Below are 18,725 nucleotides of genomic sequence, written 5' to 3'. Positions count from 1 at the left end.
CCAGGACTGAACAACAACAACAACAACCCCCGCCCCCCCAAAAAAACCCATTGCCGTCAAGTCAATTCCAACTCACAATGACTCTATAGGACAGAGTAGAACTGCCCCATAGGGTTTCCAAGCAGTGGCTGGTGGGTTCAAAACTGCTGACCTTTTGGTTAGCTGTCCAATGCCTAACCAGTGCGCCACCAGGGCCCCTGGACTAGGAGGCATTTATATCAAGGGTGGGGGCTGGGGGCATCCTGAACTCAGGACATTGCTCCCAGAATTCTGAGTGTCAACAAAGTCTTGTGTTATGGTAAATTGAACAAAACAGTAATAACAACAACAAACGTAATCGTTAAAGAGTCATCACAGGGAAAGCAAAAAAAGCACAGTGAATGAACTGTGATTTAGAAACAGCTGTCTCTCCTTGCTCTCCAGGAACATAACTACTCTTTGATCAGTTTCCTTTGGGGAGAAACGTCCCCTCTGGGAACAGGCTTTATTTTCTACCAAGCAAAGGTAGTGATTCATTGTTACTACTATTTCTTCTCTAGGCTAGCATACTTATCTAGTACAATGGATTACTACTGTCGCTACACCTGAATTACCTGGGGAGGTGGTCACAACAAAAGCCTGTGCTCCAGCCTCAGAGCCTACGATTTAGAGGTTCTCATCAAGTTTGTGCAGTGGTTAAGAGCTCAGCTGCTAACCAAAAGGTCGGCAGTTCGAATCCACCAGCCGCTCCTTGGAAACCCTATGGGGCAGTTCTACTTTGTCCTATAGGGTCACTATGAGTCGGAATTGACTTAACAGCAAAGTGGTGCAGGGGGAAAAGGAGGGATCGAGTAAGTATCCCAGGGATGCTGATGCAGGACATAAGCATACCACAGCATCCTCTCTGAGGTCCTGTATAACCTGAGTAAGTAATTTTCTAAAGACGGTCTTGCATCTGAGGGATCACTAGAAAGGACTTTCTGACACAAAAGAGAGACCCTAGCAAAGTTTGAGTGTGAGCTTCAAGTGCTCAGACCCAATTAGACACACCACAAGGACAGGGACAGTTGTTCACTGGGTACCACTGCTTCAGGGAGCAGACTGGGGGTTTGACCCCTGTCTTCGTTATCTTTTGGGCTTAGGAGTGACAGCTAAGTTTGAAGTCTCAAGAAGAGGTTGAGTGGCTTTATGTGGCATCTCATGAGGCCTCTGGCAGACCATGACTTGTTGATTTCATTACTTACAGGACATTCAGAGTCTCAAATAATATCTTTACAGACAGACAGTAGATAGTAACTGAATTCCAGAAGTTTCAGAGACTAGGGCCACGAGAGCATCACACAGAGTGCCAGTCTGGTGGGATGTCTGCCATTGTGCATGTTAGCATGCCATAGCCTGTTTGAGTCTTTACCTGCATCTGGGATGCTGTCCACAAAAATACGGAATGATGTAAAATAACCTGGGGTTGGAGCACTCAGGATAGTTCTCAAGGATACATTCATTGATATCCTGGAAGAGAAAACACAGCAGTGAGATGGCTCGTAGTCTCTGCAGTGCTTTGTCAAATGCCATACAGTCTAAGTAGAATTGATACTTAAACAGGCGAGCCTGGAGGAATACAACTTAAAAATTCACAGGTTTCATGAGAAAACTTCCTTCTTGCTTCACGACATCCTGGTGCATTGGCCAGGCACACAAATGGCCAGACCATTTCACTGTTGAGTAGGCTGCCATCCTGTACTTTCCCAGGGGCCCGAAGGCATTAGCCAGATCACAAGCATCTTGAGAGCAGTGCCATCCACTATGCTTTGTGGCAACCCCTGCAGCTACCAGCTAACTGGTAGGTATACAGTTGGCACCTAATAAATATTTATTGAATGAATTTGGTATGACTAATTGTTAACAAATTATGACTTAATTAGAGATACCTGCACTGTCAGCCCTGTAGAAATGTGTTTCTCTGTGTAGCCATATGTCGGACAAATGATTATGTACCTGAAATAGTTTTACGAAGGGTTTGCAAAATTTGAAGGGGCTGGAAACTCACTTTTACTGTTGTTTTAGGTTAGACAGTGACGGGGTATTTGTATATGGACCTTCTCTCACTTTCAAAGGCAACAGTCATGATTTCCAGATTTTCTATTTCTGTTGTATGAGGTTGAACACAGTGTGTCTGTTGGCATTACAAAAGCTTAAAATGGCTTGGTGCCTGGGAATGGAAAGTCTATAAATCAACTTTTACCAAAGCAAATTACAGGTAGTCCCTGACTAATGACAAAGTTCTGTTCCAATGATTGTCGTAAGTCAGTTCTGATGTAAGTTGAACACCTCACTTTTTTCATTATTATTGCCTTTTATTATCAGTATCTTTATAAATCCTAACATTGCAAACCTGCAGGTAAACATCTGAGAATGAAAACATCAGCAAATTGTGCACTGCAACGTTGTATGTAGTATTACATTACTAACGATGAGATGTACCCAAACCAAAAACAGACAGTTGTAAGTGCAGTTCATTGTAACTTGAGTATGTCTTAAGCTGGGGACTACCTGTACATTGGATATCCTAGATAAGACATGCCTGGTTTTTAAGCATTTATAAGGAAAAAAAAAAGAACCCAATTTATGAACAAACCAAACAGGTATGAGATGTTTTTCCAGAGACGACCTTGGCAAGGCAGATTTAAAATGGATACAAACACTATTGGTGGAGTTTATGAGACAGCAGAAGCCATTGTATCTGATAGGATGTGGGTGGGTGGAGACCAAGAAACAAAAAACAAAACAAAACAAAAACCTGTTGCTGTTGTGTCGATTCTGACTCATAGAGACCCTTTAGAGGTAGAACTGTCCCACAGGATTTCTAAGGAATGGCTGGTGGATTCAAACTGCTGACCTTTTGGTTTTTTAAAAAAACAACTCTTTTCCTACTCATATTTCATTAGCTTATATGCTAATTAATAAATTACACAATTATAATAACAAATTCAGTTGAAATAAACAGATTCGGCAACAAACACTCCAGGTGAGTTACCTGGAAGCAGAGGTACACAGGTGCCCAGAGAGGAATCTACCAGCTACAAATGGAGGGGAGTGGTCAGCGGGTGCAGCTCTGCGGTTAACTGAGGGGTGGTTAAGAGTGCCTCATCATGTATTAAAATCCTTCAAAAATGCATGATGTAATTCTCATGGAGTCCAGACTCTCTGGAGACATTGAGGCTGAATGGACTCCTGAAACTGTTGCCTTGAGATAATCTTTAAACCTTAAACCAGAAACATCCCCTGAAGTCTTCTTTAAACCAAACAACGGGTTAGCTTATTTAGTGAAGATTGTTTGCCTTGAACATTGTGCTGTTTTGAAGACCTATCTAAATGGGATCAAATTGATAATAGCAACTCAAAAGTTTAGATAGGAAGCTCAGGAAGCAGTGAGTTCATGTTAATAGGGGAGGAACAATTTGGAAAAGGAGGGTGAGAATACTTGAAGAATGTAATAAATGCCAATGAATTATACATGTAGAAATTGTTGAATTGATGTATGTATATACTGGTATTGTTGAAAGTATGTGCAACAATGTTGAAATGGGAAAGGTTTTGTTATATGTACATACTTGTCACAATAAAAAAAAGCATGTTAACAAAATGCTTTCTAAGAAATATTTAACACAAAGAAATGTATGTATAGGGGTAGTCAATTGCTGAAAGATTTATTATGTCAAAATATGGCAGAACTTAAGTGTTCATTAACAGGGATTGGTTTCAAAAGAAGTTATGGTACATTCATGCAATCAAATCCTGGGCACCTGGGAAGACTGAGGGGGGTCTGTGTGTACTGTCATGGAAAGTGTCTGTGATAAGTTGTCGAGTGACAAGAAAGTAGATTATAGGACCATATAAATATATATTGTTGTTGTTAGTTGCCGCCAAGTTGGCTCTGACTTACGGTGACCTCCTGTACAAAAGAATGAAGCGTTGCTGGGTCCTGTACCATCTTCATGATTGTTAATATGTTTGAGTCCATTGTTGTGGCTACTGTGTATTTTGAGTGCCTTCCAACTTTGGGGAGGAGGGCTCATCTTCCAAAATTATATTGGATGGTATTCTTTTGTGATCCACAGTGTTTTTATTGGCTAATTTTTGGAAGCAGATTACCAGGCCTTTCTTCCTAGTCTGTCTTGGTCTGGAAGCTCCACTGAAACCTGTCCATCATGGGTGACCCAATTAGCGTTTGAAATACCGGTGGCATAGCTTCCAGCATCACAGCAACATACAAGTCACCATAGTATGACAAACTGACGGATGGATGGTGGACACATGGATGGATATAAAAGACAATATAAAAATAAACATAACATAAAAATAAACCCAAAAGATTTGGAAGTATACACTGCAAACTGTTAAAAGTGGTTATCTCTGAGGTAGGTGTAATGGAAGACACAGATACGCTGAACTTTTATTCGTTTTTAAAATGATAGATCTTATGATAATGTACGCATTTCACTTTTATTATCTGGAAGATATAAGCAGATTTCTACGAGGATGACTCTGGCCTGGTGGCCCCTTCCCACCTCACTGTCCATGTGTGTATCTGGCAGTCACCTCCCCAGAAGGCCTGAACCTTTGTTTGGAGGGACCCAGTAGCTGGCTTGCCTCCCTCTGCAGCAGAGTGACAGGAATAGAGGGGGAGCCCGGGAGAAGAAGCAGGGGGCACAGGAACCCCAGCTAGGGCAGGCACGGGCCAGAGGCAGAGTGTCCACCGAGGTCAAGATTTTACCCAAGGGCAGAGGCAAGAGGTGGGGGTGTGTGTGTGTGCATGTGAGGTGTCCAAAGGCCAGCCACCTACATAGGTTGTCACCCAAATTCCTACACTAACAGGAGGAGAAGGACAGTGAGCTTCCCACAGAGCCCTCACCATGCCTGTGCTTTTCCACAGTTCTCTTTAACAAAAACCAAACCAGTTGCCGTCAAGTTGATTCTGACTCATGGCGACCCTAAGTGTGTCAGAGTAGGACCGGGCTCCATAGGGTTGTCAGTGGCTGATTTTTCGGAAATAGACTGCCAGGTCTTTCTTCTGAGGCACCTCTGGGTGGATGTGAACCTCCAACCTTGTGGTTAGTGGCCCAGCACTTAACCATTTTGCTACCCAGGGATACCTGCTCTCCTTACTGTGGCCATTTAATAAGTACCCAAAAAATTATTTGCTTAGGTTGTAAATTCACGAGAGCAGATATTGTCTGTTCATGGCATCTCCAGTGCTTAGTACTCTGCCTGGAAAAAGCAAAGCCTCCATAAATATTGAATGAATGAAAGAATGGATGGCAGAAGGAAAGAGCCGAGACACACAGCCACGGGGGCAAGAAAGGAGCCGGCCCTTTTTCAGCTTGCTGGCCCTGTAGGTTCTGTCCTCAGCGGTTCTGGCCTGGAGGCTCACAGGAGCCAGCAGAGGACATCAGGAGGCCAGGGGAGTCAGAGGGTGGCTGAGGTGCAAGTGGCCTAGGAAGGCCATTTCCCTGTTAGAATCCACAAATAACCTCAGCAGGTCAATTTATGGGAAAGACAGGAATTTCTCATTTAAAACCTGCAGTTAACAATTGTTCTTCTCCTAGATCCAGCCACATCCTGGGGGTTTCAAAGAGTTCCATTTGAGTCCATTAAGTTCTATGGCACCCATCCAGATGAATGGTGTTCATCACAGCCCATCTATGGGAATGCTACCGGGGGACATAAATAAAAGATGACTTGGGCATAAGATCAAGTGGAAGCAGAAAATGAGCTGTGAAGAACACACGTTTAGCTGCCAAGAGCTTAGCCACCAGGACCCGTGATACTGCTTTTCAGCAACTCGAGGAGCAGAAGGCCCTCAGGAGTCTGCTCCTGGCTGCTCACAGAATCTGCTCTCACTGGAACGAGGGATGGTTTCCTGGGACTCTGAATAGGAAAAGTCTGAACACAGCTGCCTTCCATGTCCTGCTGGGCCAGGTGCCTTCTAGTCTCCCAGGACCATCAGGTTCCCCCAGTGTTCCCAGCTTTATCTTTGGCAGAAGGCTTTATAAACCTATGCTGTCTGAAAATCACTTCTCCACTCCCAGTGGCACTGGGCTTATTTGCTATAAATTACTGAAAAGCATTTACATCGCACCAGAGTTGTGAAATGCAGTTCCATACCTTTTTAAAAAAAAATTCTTTAAATGTGGAAAAATATATATAACAAAATGTTTTTAATTCAACATTTTTTACATGTACAATTCTGTGACAAATTACGTTTACCATAACGTGCAATCATTGATTGCCACTATCCATTTCTAAATGATTCCACCACTCCATGGCCCCTAAGTGATGACTCTCCTTTCCCCCTTTCCTCCCCCTCCTGGTAAAAAAACAACAAAAAACAACAAAAAACAAACCGATTGCCACTGAGTCAACTCTGACTCATAGCGACCCGTAGCTCAGAGTAGAGCTGAGCTCCATAGGGTTTTTTGGCTGTAATCTTTACAGAAGCAGATTGCTAGGCCTTTCTGCTATGGCACCACTGGGGTGAGGGTGGGGGGTTCCGAAGCGCCAACTTTTCGGTTAGTGGCCAAGTGCAAGCCCTTTGCACCAGTACATTTGCTTGTTTCAGATAAGTGGGCTCATATGACGCTTGCCCCTTTTGGACCGACATATCTCACCCAGCATGTTTTCAAGGTTTATCCATGCTACTACAGCACGTATCAGGACTTCATTTCTCTTGATAGCTGAGCAATTTACAATCACATTTTTATACTGACATTCTCTTGGTATAGACATATTTGTAAATGATAATGCAACTTCGTGTTTTATTTCCATGCACTGCTTCCAGGTTAAGATTGCTATGAAATAAACTTTGAAGTTTTTCTCCAAATGTATCATCATAGTGATGATTTAAGCCAAGCCAAACGCTTGCCAGACCCTGATCTATGATTTGCTGACCTGGCCCATGGATCCTGGCACCTACTATGTGCACCCCTGTAGTGCCCTTCCCTGCCCAAGTCTACCCCTCTTTTAAGACTGGGTCTAAATCTTAGACTCCACTCTGCTCATGTCTCCTCCCATTACTAGCAAAATGAGACATTCCTGACAAGCAAACATCCCAGATAACTAAGAGAATCTGCTTATCTGCCAAAACCACAAGAAAATTTTTGTTGACCATTTTTGTTGAAACTCATTCTAAATTACACAGTCTCAAAGAGCATTCACTGAGAATTATACTGTCTTGATTTTCTTTGTGGGCTCATCTTCCACTTGGACTTTACAATGCAATAGGCACAAAAATCTGTGAGGGCAACTGTTAAAAAATGCTCATTCTCTGGTCCCACCTCCAGAGTATTTGAAATAACAGGTCTGCCTAGGATGAGACCAGGAATCTGTGCTTTTTTTTTTTTTTTTTTAATGGAAGCAGTTCACATCTTTCTCCCACGGAGTGGGTGGTGGGTTCAAACTACCAACCTTCGGTTAGCAGCCAAGAACTTTACCACTGCACCATCAGGGCTCCTTTATTACAGAATTTCCTGCCTTCTAATCATTTCTAGTAATAACAGCAAACACTGCTGTCACAAGTTGCCAGGTGCCAGGCCCTGTTCTAAGTGCTTCACTTTATGTTAACTCAACGTTGGCGCTTTGAAGCAGGTGTTATCATTACCTCCTTTTCACAGATGGGGGAAAGGGATCTGTGTTTTCATGGAGAATGATTCTGAAAAGATGACCTCTTCTCAAACACCATCAACACTGCTATCAAGCAATTCTGTGCCTTTGCTTATTCACCCTCCTTGCCTGGAACTTCCTTCTGCTTCCTCACCTGAGCCCAGAAGCAGGCGCTGGTGTCAGAGCCATTCCTGGCGGGAAGAGTCTTGGCACATTTCAGTCCACTTGGGCTTGTGTGTCATGCAGAACAAGGAAATGGAGGTGGCTTTGACCATGGGTTTCCATCCATGCTGCCCCTTCACTGCCAGCCAAGCCTGGTAGGTGGGACCCCTGGGAAAAGGGCGATGGTGCTAATGTGCCCAGTGACCCAGCACTGCACTCTTCTCTGTTGGCTGGATCCCCAAATGTCTCCAGGATGGGGGTCCTAACCCCACCCTCGGCTACCAGCGGGGACCTGAGCTTCTGACCAGTCTCAATCTCCAAGGCTGGATCTACTCCCAGCATTCCCTGCCTGTGGCCAGGATTCTGCTACAAGTGGATGGACTTCCTAAAGGTGCCCACAAAAGGACTTTCCAACTGGACTGGGTGCCACCTGGCATCTCACAATGATCTTCCCCACACCCCCGCCTCCTGTAGGGCTCCTCCGTGTATCAACACTTCCCTCAACCACATTTGAGTTTGCTTTTGACTGGCACTGAACTGGATCCTGCTACCCCATACAACCCAGAGTGGATCTGCACTAGCACTGGTTTCCTTATTTTCACTGTGTATTGCCAGGTCTTGGTCTGAGGTATAGAATTGTCTGCTTATTTCTCTGTAGAGAGAGAAATTAACAACTGCCTCCTCTCCTGGATTTCTAGTTTAAGTTTCAGAAAGGTTGGAAAGATTAATGTTCTTATCACAAAAGGTGAATTTGGAGATCATTCGTATTTTATTTGTTGTTTTTATAAGACAGCATGTGGTCTAAAAATTACCTATTTAAAGAAAACATCAGTGTTTTTATATAATCCATGCCGATACCATTAACAGCTTGGTCTCTGTGGCTGATGGCTTTAGGAGGCAAGGTTTCTGGGATCTTCCAGCAGCACAAACCTTGAGAGATAACACACAAAAGTCCCTGAACCAGGAAAAAGAGCTTTAGGTTCTGGTCTCAGATCTGCCACTCAGTAGCCAGATGTCCTCAGCCAAATCATGCCATCTCTGAGCCTTGGTTTCCTCATCTATATAATAAGAGGCTGAGCCATATAACCTCAACCTATGAAATCATGGACTGATGAATCTGGTTCCAATAACCAACTTTGAAGAGTAGCTTTGTAATCTGAAGGCCTAGAAAAGTTGGTAATTTCTTTGACTCCAAAACTTATGATTTAATAAAAGCTTTCGTTCAGCATTTACCAGTTAAACTTCCTATCTTTCATGGAAAGCAGAGAGGAAAAACCACAAAGGTTGGTATCAGACAGCCATCAGTTCAAATCTTGGCTCTATTAAGAGCTTTTGGCAAATGGCCACTTCTCAGAAGCTCAGTTTCCTCATCTGTGAAATGGGGACAATGATACTTGTCTCACCGGACTTTACAAAGCTCAGGAATCATGTATACAAATTATTTTACTTGCCACCCAACTCTTAAGATTGCTCTGTCTTTATTATACCTTTGGCCTTTTAATTCTTTTTTTCTTAGTTTATATTTAAAAGCATGATTCCTGTAATTCCAATAGATTTTTACATAATGGCTTCGACTAATGCAGAGAGAAAACAGAGAGAAAGAAAAATACGGAAATATGAAATGTGTTGTTTATGTTACATCAAAATGACAGCACAATTTGGTGGTGAGGCAGGCAGACAAAACAAGCAGTGTGAAAAAGCAGCCAAAATATATCGCTGTAAAGCATTTTACTTCTTATGATAGCTCATCTGTCTCTGTACATAAAACAATATAACACCACGATATAAGACAGGTCTTTTATAATATGGATTGAAAATTGACTTGAGAGCCAATCTTCATATTCTAAGAACACAGGTATCAGGGAAAAGCTGAAAGACACGATGAAGGATAGCTTCGTGCTGATGTGACTCTCACCCCAACATGGCCACAGTAGAAGTGGGAGAGAAGAAAATTATGGAGTGCCATTCACCATCAGGGTAGTATCAGAGTCCTAACCCATAGTTGGGCCCTGGTAATCAGATTACTACTTTACCAGTTTAGTCCAATTTAGATAAATGGAATGGATGTGGTCTAAGCTCACTTTTATTGCATCACACACTCTTTTTCTTGTAAGTCTTGAAAAAATCCTGAGCCAGAACCAGAAGGATCAAGCAAGGCATTTTAGAGAGGGCTTAATGGACTTGAAGGTGGCAGCTGGCCAGGTACCATTGTTCTCCCATTGCATGCTCATTATCAGACTTGCATAATTAATGACGCCCTCTTCCTAGTAGAGATGGGAAGTGCCCTTCACCATCCTTCTCTGCAGGGCCGTCCAGGAGGCACCGCAGTCAAGCAGAGTAGCACTTTTCTCTCCCTGTTGTAAGCAAGTATGTGCTGTGGGACGGATACCACGCGTGGCATATATTTTGCTGGCTTACTGGCCCTTTACGCCACTTTAGAGTGTACAACGGTGTGTCTGACAGGATGGCAGATAAAGGATTTCTGGGTAAGGGAGGTATAGCTCTGCATTTATTACTCATTCTTAGCCATTGAGGGCTCTAGTCCAGTGGGAGGACTGTGGGTGGGGCGAATGCTTTGTGCTTGGCTACTACCCAAAAGGCTGGCAATTCAAACCCACCTAGTGGCACCATGAAAAAACGCCCCAATGATCTGCTTCCGTAAAGATTACAGCCAAAAAAATCCTACGGAGCTCGGTTCTACTCTGGAACACGTAGGGTTGCCCTGAGCTGGAGTCAACTTGACAGCGATGGGTTTGTTTTTTTCTTAGTCAAGTGGAGATCTAAAACCCTGAAACTGACCCCTTATAGACACAAGAGACAAAACATTTTGTGAAGCCCTTCATTTGGACCCCAAGATCATAAATTTCAAGTTTCTACTGCATTGAACTAAAGGGAAAGTAGTAGCCAAAATGTTTACGTTAGACGATGTGTGTCAATCTGTTATCCAGCTCCCTTTTTCATTAGATTTTAGCAGGCTCCTATCCATTTACAGGAAACCCTGGTGGTGTAGTGGTTAAATGTTATGGCTGCTAACCAAAAGATCGGCAGTTCAAATCCACCAGGTGCTCCTTGGAAACTCTATGAGGCAGTTCTACTCTGTTCTATAGGGTCTCTATGAGTCGGAATTGACTCGAGGGCACCAGGTTTGGATCCATTTACTGAGCATTTAACGTGACTGTGTACGGGGGGCCCTGGACAGGAAGTAACTGCCACTCCCCAGAGAGATCCTTGGACTTCTGTTTAAACGAAGTGCTGTGAAAAAAAGAAACCATGGCCTTTCAGGTCTAAGAGTGTCAGTGCTTATCAGGGATGTGGCGGTCACAACTACAGTGATTCCACAGTGGGCCTGGGGAACTCAAGGAGCCCACTCAAGTAACAATAACAACATTTAGATGGAGGCAAGCTGGCTAACAGAGGAGAGTTACCGGTGCTTTTAAATCCCCAATATTGATCACAGAATTGTTTAAAAGAGCAAAAAATTATAAGCAATTTGATAGGTAAGCTAAAATATCTACTTGTGAAATAAACGCAGTCATTTAAAATGTATATGAAGGATATGTAACTATAAGAAAAATGTTTACATGAGAAAATCAAGGTAAAAGTATATATACAATGTGACTAAACCCTACGTTAAAAAAAAAAAGACTGGAAGCAAATAGACCAAAAACTATGGCTTTTCCTCTTCTTTTGCCTCAAGTTTCAAAATCTTATTAAGTGTATATGTCCTACATTAAAAAAAATTTTTTTTTTTTTTTTTGGTCAAAGTAATACATGTACATGTTAAAAATCCAAATGTTATAGAAAGGCTTATAATGAAAAGATACTGTCTCTTGTTCTACCCCTTTTGGCCTCTCAGGCCTGTGCCCAGAAGTAACCACCACATTTTACTGGATTTTTTTTTTTATGCTTTCCTAGGAGCCCTGGTGGAGCAGTGTGTTATTAAGAGCTCAGGCTGGTAACCAAAAGGCTTGTAGTTTGAATCCACCAGCCACTCCTTGGAAACCTTATGGGGCAGTTCTACTCTGTCCTATTGGGTTGTTATATGAGTTGGAATCCACTTGATGGCAATGGTTTGTTTTGTTTTGTTTTACTATTTCTTGGCTAATAAACCACCCTTTCTCAAGTAACTGTTTACTCTACTGTTTTCTAGCTTACAATGCTGCTGATGAGGAGTTTGTTGCCAGTAACATTCCTTTGTAGGTGAGGTATGTGTATTTGTGTGTGCGTGTGTGTGTGTGTGTGTGAACATTTCTTTATGCTTGGTGTTCTCATATTTCACTATGTTGGAGTTAGCATTGTATATAACACTTAGCAGCTCTTTAAATCTCAGGCTTCATGTCTTTCAGGTTTGAGATATTCTTTGTATATTTACGGCAGTGGGTTTTTTATTTGTGTCTATAAGTGTGTCGATTCCAGAACGCTTAATTGTGCTCATGAGGAAACTGTGCATAGACCTAGAGGCAGTTGTTCTTACAGAACAAGGGGATACTGAGTGGTTTAAAGTCAGGAAAAGTGTGTATCAGGGTTGTATCCTTTCACCATACCTATTCAATCTGTATGTTGAGCAAATAATTCGAGAAGCTGGACTATATGAAGAAGAACGGGGCATCAGGATTGGAAGAAGACTCATTCACAACCTGCATTATACAGATGACACAACCTTGCTTGCTGAGAGTGAAGAGGACTTGAAGCACTTACTAATGAAGATCAAAGACCACAGCCTTCAGTATGGATTGTACCTCAACATAAAGAAAACAAAAATCCTCACAACCAGACCAATAAGCCACATCACGATAAATGGAGAAAAGATTGAAGTTGTCAAGGATTTCATTTTACTTGGATCTACAATCAACACCATGGAAGTGGCAGTCAAGAAATCAAAAGATGCATTGCATTGGGTAAATCTACTACAAAGGACCTCTTTATAAGTGTTAAAAAGCAAAGATGTCACCTTAAAGACTAAGGTGCGCCTGACCCAAGCCACGGTATTTTCAATCACATCGTATGCATGTGAAAGCTGGACAATGAATAAGGAAGACTGAAGAAGAAATGACGCCTTTGAATTGTGGTGTTGGCGAAGAATATTGAATATACCATGGACTGCCAAAAGAACGAAAAAAATTTGTCTTAGAAGAAGTACAACCAGAATGCTCCTTAGAAGCAAGGATGGTGAGACTGCGTCTTGTATACTTTGGACATGTTGTCAGGAGGGATCAGTCCCTGGAGAAGGACATCATGCTTGGCAAAGTGCAGGGTCAGTGGAAAAGAGGAAGACCCTCTACAAGGTGGCTTGACACAGTGGCTACAACAATGAGCTCAGGCATAACAACGATTGTAAGGATGGCGCAGGACCAGGCAGTGTTTCATTCTGTTGTGCATAGGGTTGCTATGAGTCAGAACCGACTCGATGGCACCTAACAACAACAAAGTGTGTCAATTATCTTGTGTTTTTGATGATTTTCTTTTCTTTGTCGTCTCTATTCTTTCTAGGTCTCTTTGTAGTTGAATGCTGGACCTTGATTGATCCATATAACTCTTTCTCTCATCTTTTCCTATTCTTTGTCTTTGTGCTTTTCTGTGGAGAGATTTCCTATACTTTATCTTCCAAGCCCTTCTATTGAATTTGTGACAATCATATTTTAATGTCTAATAGTTCTTTCTTAATACATGCTGGTTTCCTTTTTATAGCATCTTGATTTTTTAATGAAATGTAATATTTCTTGACTCTCTTTGAAGAAACTAAGTTGAGCTCTCTTTTAAAGCTCTCTTTTTCCCCCCTGAAATTTCTGTTTCCCCTAGAATTATTGTATCTGTTTATCTTTGTCCCTCTAGGTGTAGTCTTCAAGTATCTATGGATTTTTGCCTGTCTATTCATATTTAATAATGAGGCAGTCAAAGTGGATGGAGGGCTGTGCAGACATTGGTAGGGTTTTATCAACCAGTGGGCGTCATCATTATCCTGTAGATCCCCTAATTGCCAGACTGGGAGGTCTTTCCTCTGGAGACATTCAAATTCTTTCGGTTAGAACCAATTCTTCACCTGGGACACAGCTGATGGTGGCTGAATTTTCTCAGGGGGTAAAAGGGTGCTCTTCCACGTAGAGATCTCCAATCAGTTGTCTATTGTTACCTTCTTGCTTTATATCTGACCTGCATTGTATCTGGCTTTTCTAAATAACTCCTTCAAGGGTTCAGGCGGAATGCCTGGGTCATATAAATGGTTAACGTACTTGGTTGCTAGCTGAAAGGCTGAAGGTTGGTGTCCATTCAGAGACATCTCAGAAGAAAGGCCTGGCAATCTACTTGCAAAAAAATCAGCCATTGAAAACCCTATGGAGCACAGTTCTACTCTGACTCACATGGCATAGCCATGAGTCAGAACCAACTCAACAGCAGCTGGTAAAAAACGTGTTCAGGTAGATCGGATTCTTATTTAGCTCTATTTACTCCTCTGAACACACTCCAGGCTGGGGCTTTCTTGACCCTACTTTATCATTTAACAACATTCTATCCCTGTTACAGGTATTTGCTCAAATTTTTCATCCTTTTGTTCTCCTCACTGTTGTGTGACTGGCCCTTTAAAATTTTATTATCATCGTGAGTCTTGGGAGTCTCTGGGTGGTACAAACAGTTAACTGCTTGGCTGCTAACTGAAAGGCTGGTGGTTTAAGTCCACTCAGAGGTGCCTCGGAAGAAAGGCCTGGCGATCTACTTCCAAAAACTAGCCATTGAGAACCCCGTGGAGCTAAGTTCTCCTCTGACACACGTGGGGTTGCCCTGACTTGGAACTGACTCAATGGCAGCTGGTTAATGAGTCTTGGGAGAGAATGAAATGTCGTGATCCACACTTCTTGAACTGAAAACTGTCCAACAAGGGCCAGCTTTCCCAGCACTCCAGGCACACACCATTACTGACGTACAGGTGAAGAAACTGAAGTGAAATCAGTGCCAAAGAAAACTCAACAGCAAACATATACGGCCTCAGAAATACTGACTTCAGGGTCCTGATACTTCACATGATCTTATGTTTGGATTCAAATATTTTTAAAAACAGGTTTTACATTTTAAAATATTAAACCTGCTTTATTCTCTTAAATTTTATTGTGTTCTAGTGAAAGTTTTCAGTGCAAATTAGTTTTCCATTAAAAATTTTTATGCACAAATTGTTTTGTGACATTAGTTGCAATCCCTGCAATTTGTCAGCACGCACCCCCGCTTTCCACCCTGGGGTCTCGGGTTCATTTATCCGGTTTTCCTGTCCCTTCCTGCCTTCTTGTCTTTGCTTTTGGGCAGGTATTGTGCTGGGTTTTTTGGGTTTGCCCATTTGGTCTCATATACTTGACTGAACTAAGAAGCATGTTCCTCATGTGTGTTATTGTTTGTTTTATAGGCCTGTCTAATCTTTGGCTGAAAGGTAGACTTCGGGAGGGTCTCTGGGGGCCATAGTCTTGGGGGCTCCTCCAGTCACCGTAAGACCAGTAAGTCCGGTCTGTTTTTGTCAGTTTGAATTTTGTTTGACATTTTTTTCCCGCTTTGTCCAGGACCTTCTGTTGTGATCCCTGTCAGAGCAGTCAGTGGTGGTAGCTGGGCACCATCTAGTTCTTCTGGGCTCAGGCTAATGAAGGCTGTGGTTCATGTGGTCCATTAGTCCTTTGGACTAATATTTTCCTTGTGTCTTTGGTTTTCTTCATTTTCCTTTGCTCTGAACATGCTGGGACCAACATATGTACCTTAGATGGCTGCTCGCAAGCTTTTAGGACTCCAGATGCTACTCACGGAAGTAGGATGTAGAACTTTTTTTTTATGAACTATGTTATGCCAATGGACCTAGATGTCCCCCCGAGACCATGGTCCCCAGCCCTCAGCCCTAGTGAGTCGGTCCTTCAACGTGTTTGGATGTGTCTAGGAAGCTTCTATGACTTTGCCTTGGTCAAGTGCTGACTTCCCCTATATTGTGTGCTGTCTTTCCCTTCACCAAAGTTAACACTTGTCTACTATCTAGTTAGTGATTTCCCCTCCCTGCCCTCCCGGCCCTCATAACCACCAAAGATTGTTTTTTTCTGTGTATAAACCTTTTCTTGGGTTTTTATAATAGTGCTCTCACACAATATTCATTCTTTTGTGATTGACTTATTTCACTCAGCATGATGCCCTCCATATTCATCCATGTTGTGAGATGTTTTGAAGATTCATCATTGTTCTTTATTGTTGGGTAGTACTCCATTGTGTGTATGTCCCATAGTTTATCCATTCATCTGTTGATGGGCACTTAGGTTGTTTCCATATTTTGCTGTTGTGAGTAATGATGCAATGAACATGGGTGTGCATATGGCTGTTCATGTGATATATTCATAGGAGTGGGATGGCTAGACTGTATGGTATTTCTATTTCTAGCTTTTTAAAGAGGCATTATATTGTTTTCCACAGTGGTTGTTCCATTTTACATTCCCACCAGCAGTGCATAAAAATTCCTATCTCCCTGAAACCTTTCCAACATTTGTTATTTTCTTTTTTTTTTTGATTAGTGCCAATAATGTTGGGGTGAGATGGTATTTCGTTGTAATTTTGATTTGCATTTCTCTAATGATTAATGATTAATGCTCATGAGCATTTCCTCATGTGTCTGTTAATCATCTGAATGTCTTCTTTGGTGAAGTGTCTGTTCATATCCTTTGCCCATTTTGAAATTGATTTACTTGTCTTTTTGTTGTTGAGGTGTTGAACTATTCTATAGATTTTAGAGATTAGACCCTTGTTGGATATATTGTAGCCAAAAATTTTTTCTCATTCTGTAGGTTCTCTTTTTACTCTTTTGGTGGAGTCCTTTGATAAGCATAGTGTTTAATTTTTAGGAGCTCCCACTTATTAGTGTACCTTCTGGTGTCTGTGCATTGTTAATTATGGTTTGTCTTGCATTTACGCCGTGCATTAGGGCCCCTAGTATTGTTCCAATTTTTTCTTCTATGCTATTTATCATTTTAGGTTTTATAGTTAGGTCTTTGATCCATTTTGAGTTAGTCTTCTGTATAATGTGAGGTATGGGTCTTGTTGCATTTTTTCTTCTTTATTGCCTTTGTTGGAGATTTCTCTGTTCCTTCCTCAAGTCTATGCGGCAAACCCACACAGGAAAATCTCACCAAATAAATCAGCCCATCAACTACACAGCAAAGTATCCTAATCAGCAAGAACCTTTTTGCACCAACAGTTTATGCTATCTTTTAAAGAAGTTAGGAGACAAATTTTAACAGAAGTTTGTAAGTAAGGGCAACATGAGAAGATGCAGTCTAGATAAATGACTCTGGGCTCTCGCTGCATCTTAAAATAAGAAACTAAATAAAATAATGTAAGAAGGAGGTAAGGTAGCCAGCCGCTTGGCCTGTCAGACTCTGCTGCTCCTCAGAGCTGGGGGACAGATCAGCATCTGACAGCCAAGGAAAACCTTCCTGACTCCAGTGTGAAGTCTGGAATGCCGCCATCTTGAAATATTTCAAAACCAGCAGTTGAATGTGTGAAGCTGGCCATCACTTTCAAATGGAACCCCACTAGGAGAAAGAACTCATTCATTCTCTCTGCAGGGACTAGAAGTTCCTAACAATCATTTGGGAAAAGCTGTAGAATAATATTCAAAAGGGCCATGGTACTACAATTGCAGCATTACTCACATGAGACAAAAAGTGGAAATAAGCCAAGTGTCCATCAAAAGATGAATGGATAAACAAAATGTGGTATACCCATACCATGGACTATTACTCAGCCATAAAGAGAAATGAAGTCCTGATATGTGCTATGCCGTGGATGAACTTGAAAACATTATGTCAACTGAAATAAGTCAGACACAAAAGAACAAATATTGTATGAAATATTTGTATGAAATATCTAGAATTGGCTCCACTCCATTGCCCTACTCATGCCCTTGCCCTAGATAAGCAGGTGATTCTGATTGCAGGGTTTGGGAACATGATCTCAATAACTAGGTCATGACTGTCCAGGTCCCAAGATTAAAGAGTACCTCACAGAAAAATAAAAAATGTGAGGAAACAGTTTTCCTCTTCTCCTTCCTGGAGTTTAAAATATTGATAGTTCTATTCTTCCCCATATTCTGCCCTCGTGGTGCAATGGATAAAGTCTTGGCTGCTAGTCAGAGGTTGAGGGTTTGAACCCACCAGCTGCTCCACAAGAGAAAGACCTAGAGACCTATTGCTGTAAAAATTATAGCCTAGGAAATGCTATTGGCAGATCAACCCTGTCCTATGGGGTCGATATGGGTCAGAATCAGCATCGACAACATTTCTCACTTTACTCTTTAAGGAAAGATGAAGCTACAGAAGCCAAGTGTCATGGATTGAATTGTGTCCCCCCAAAATATCTATCAGCTTGGCTGTGCCACGATTCCCAGTATTGCGTGATTGATTGTCCACCATTTTGACATCTGATGTGATTTTCCTATGTGTCATAAATCCTGCCTCTATGATGTTAATGAGGTGGGATTAGTGGTAGTTATGTTAATGAGGCAGGACTCAATCTACAAGATTAGATTTTGTCTAAAGCCAATCTCTTTCGACATATAAAAGAGAGAAGCAAGCAGAGAGACAGAGGGACCCCATACTACCAAAATACAAGAGTCAGGAGAATAGCGTGTCCTTCGGACCTGGAGTCTTTATGCTGAGAAGTTCCTCGACAGGGGAAGACTGATGGCAAGGGCCTTCTTTCCCCAGAGCTGACAGAGAGAAAAAGCCTTCCCTGGGAGCTGGCACCCTGAATTCAGACTTCTAGCCTCCTAGAAGTGGTATTTCTGTTATAGCAGCACTAGATAACTAAAACCAAGTTAACATGGCAAAAAGTAGGTTTCTCACATCTACAATAGCATTAAACCCTATGTATTATTTATCCTAAGTGCCAAAAATGTCTTTTAAAACAGATGGCAT

The 18,725-nt window shown here is 42.0% G+C and overlaps 1 protein-coding gene across 1 annotated transcript in view; it reads right to left on the bottom strand.

The window, feature by feature from the left end:
* UST (uronyl 2-sulfotransferase) overlaps positions 1–18,725 on the bottom strand; it is a 366,657-nt gene that overhangs the window by 61,182 nt on the left and 286,750 nt on the right. Inside the window, exon 6 of the mRNA XM_010586963.3 lies at positions 1,391–1,488. Within this exon, the coding sequence (XP_010585265.3) occupies positions 1,391–1,488 (98 nt within the window). The remainder of the gene's footprint in view (positions 1–1,390; positions 1,489–18,725) is intronic.

This window comes from Loxodonta africana, chromosome 1 (genome assembly GCF_030014295.1).
Source record: "Loxodonta africana isolate mLoxAfr1 chromosome 1, mLoxAfr1.hap2, whole genome shotgun sequence".
Lineage (NCBI taxonomy): Eukaryota > Metazoa > Chordata > Mammalia > Proboscidea > Elephantidae > Loxodonta > Loxodonta africana.
This window is presented reverse-complemented; position numbering and strand designations above follow the sequence as displayed.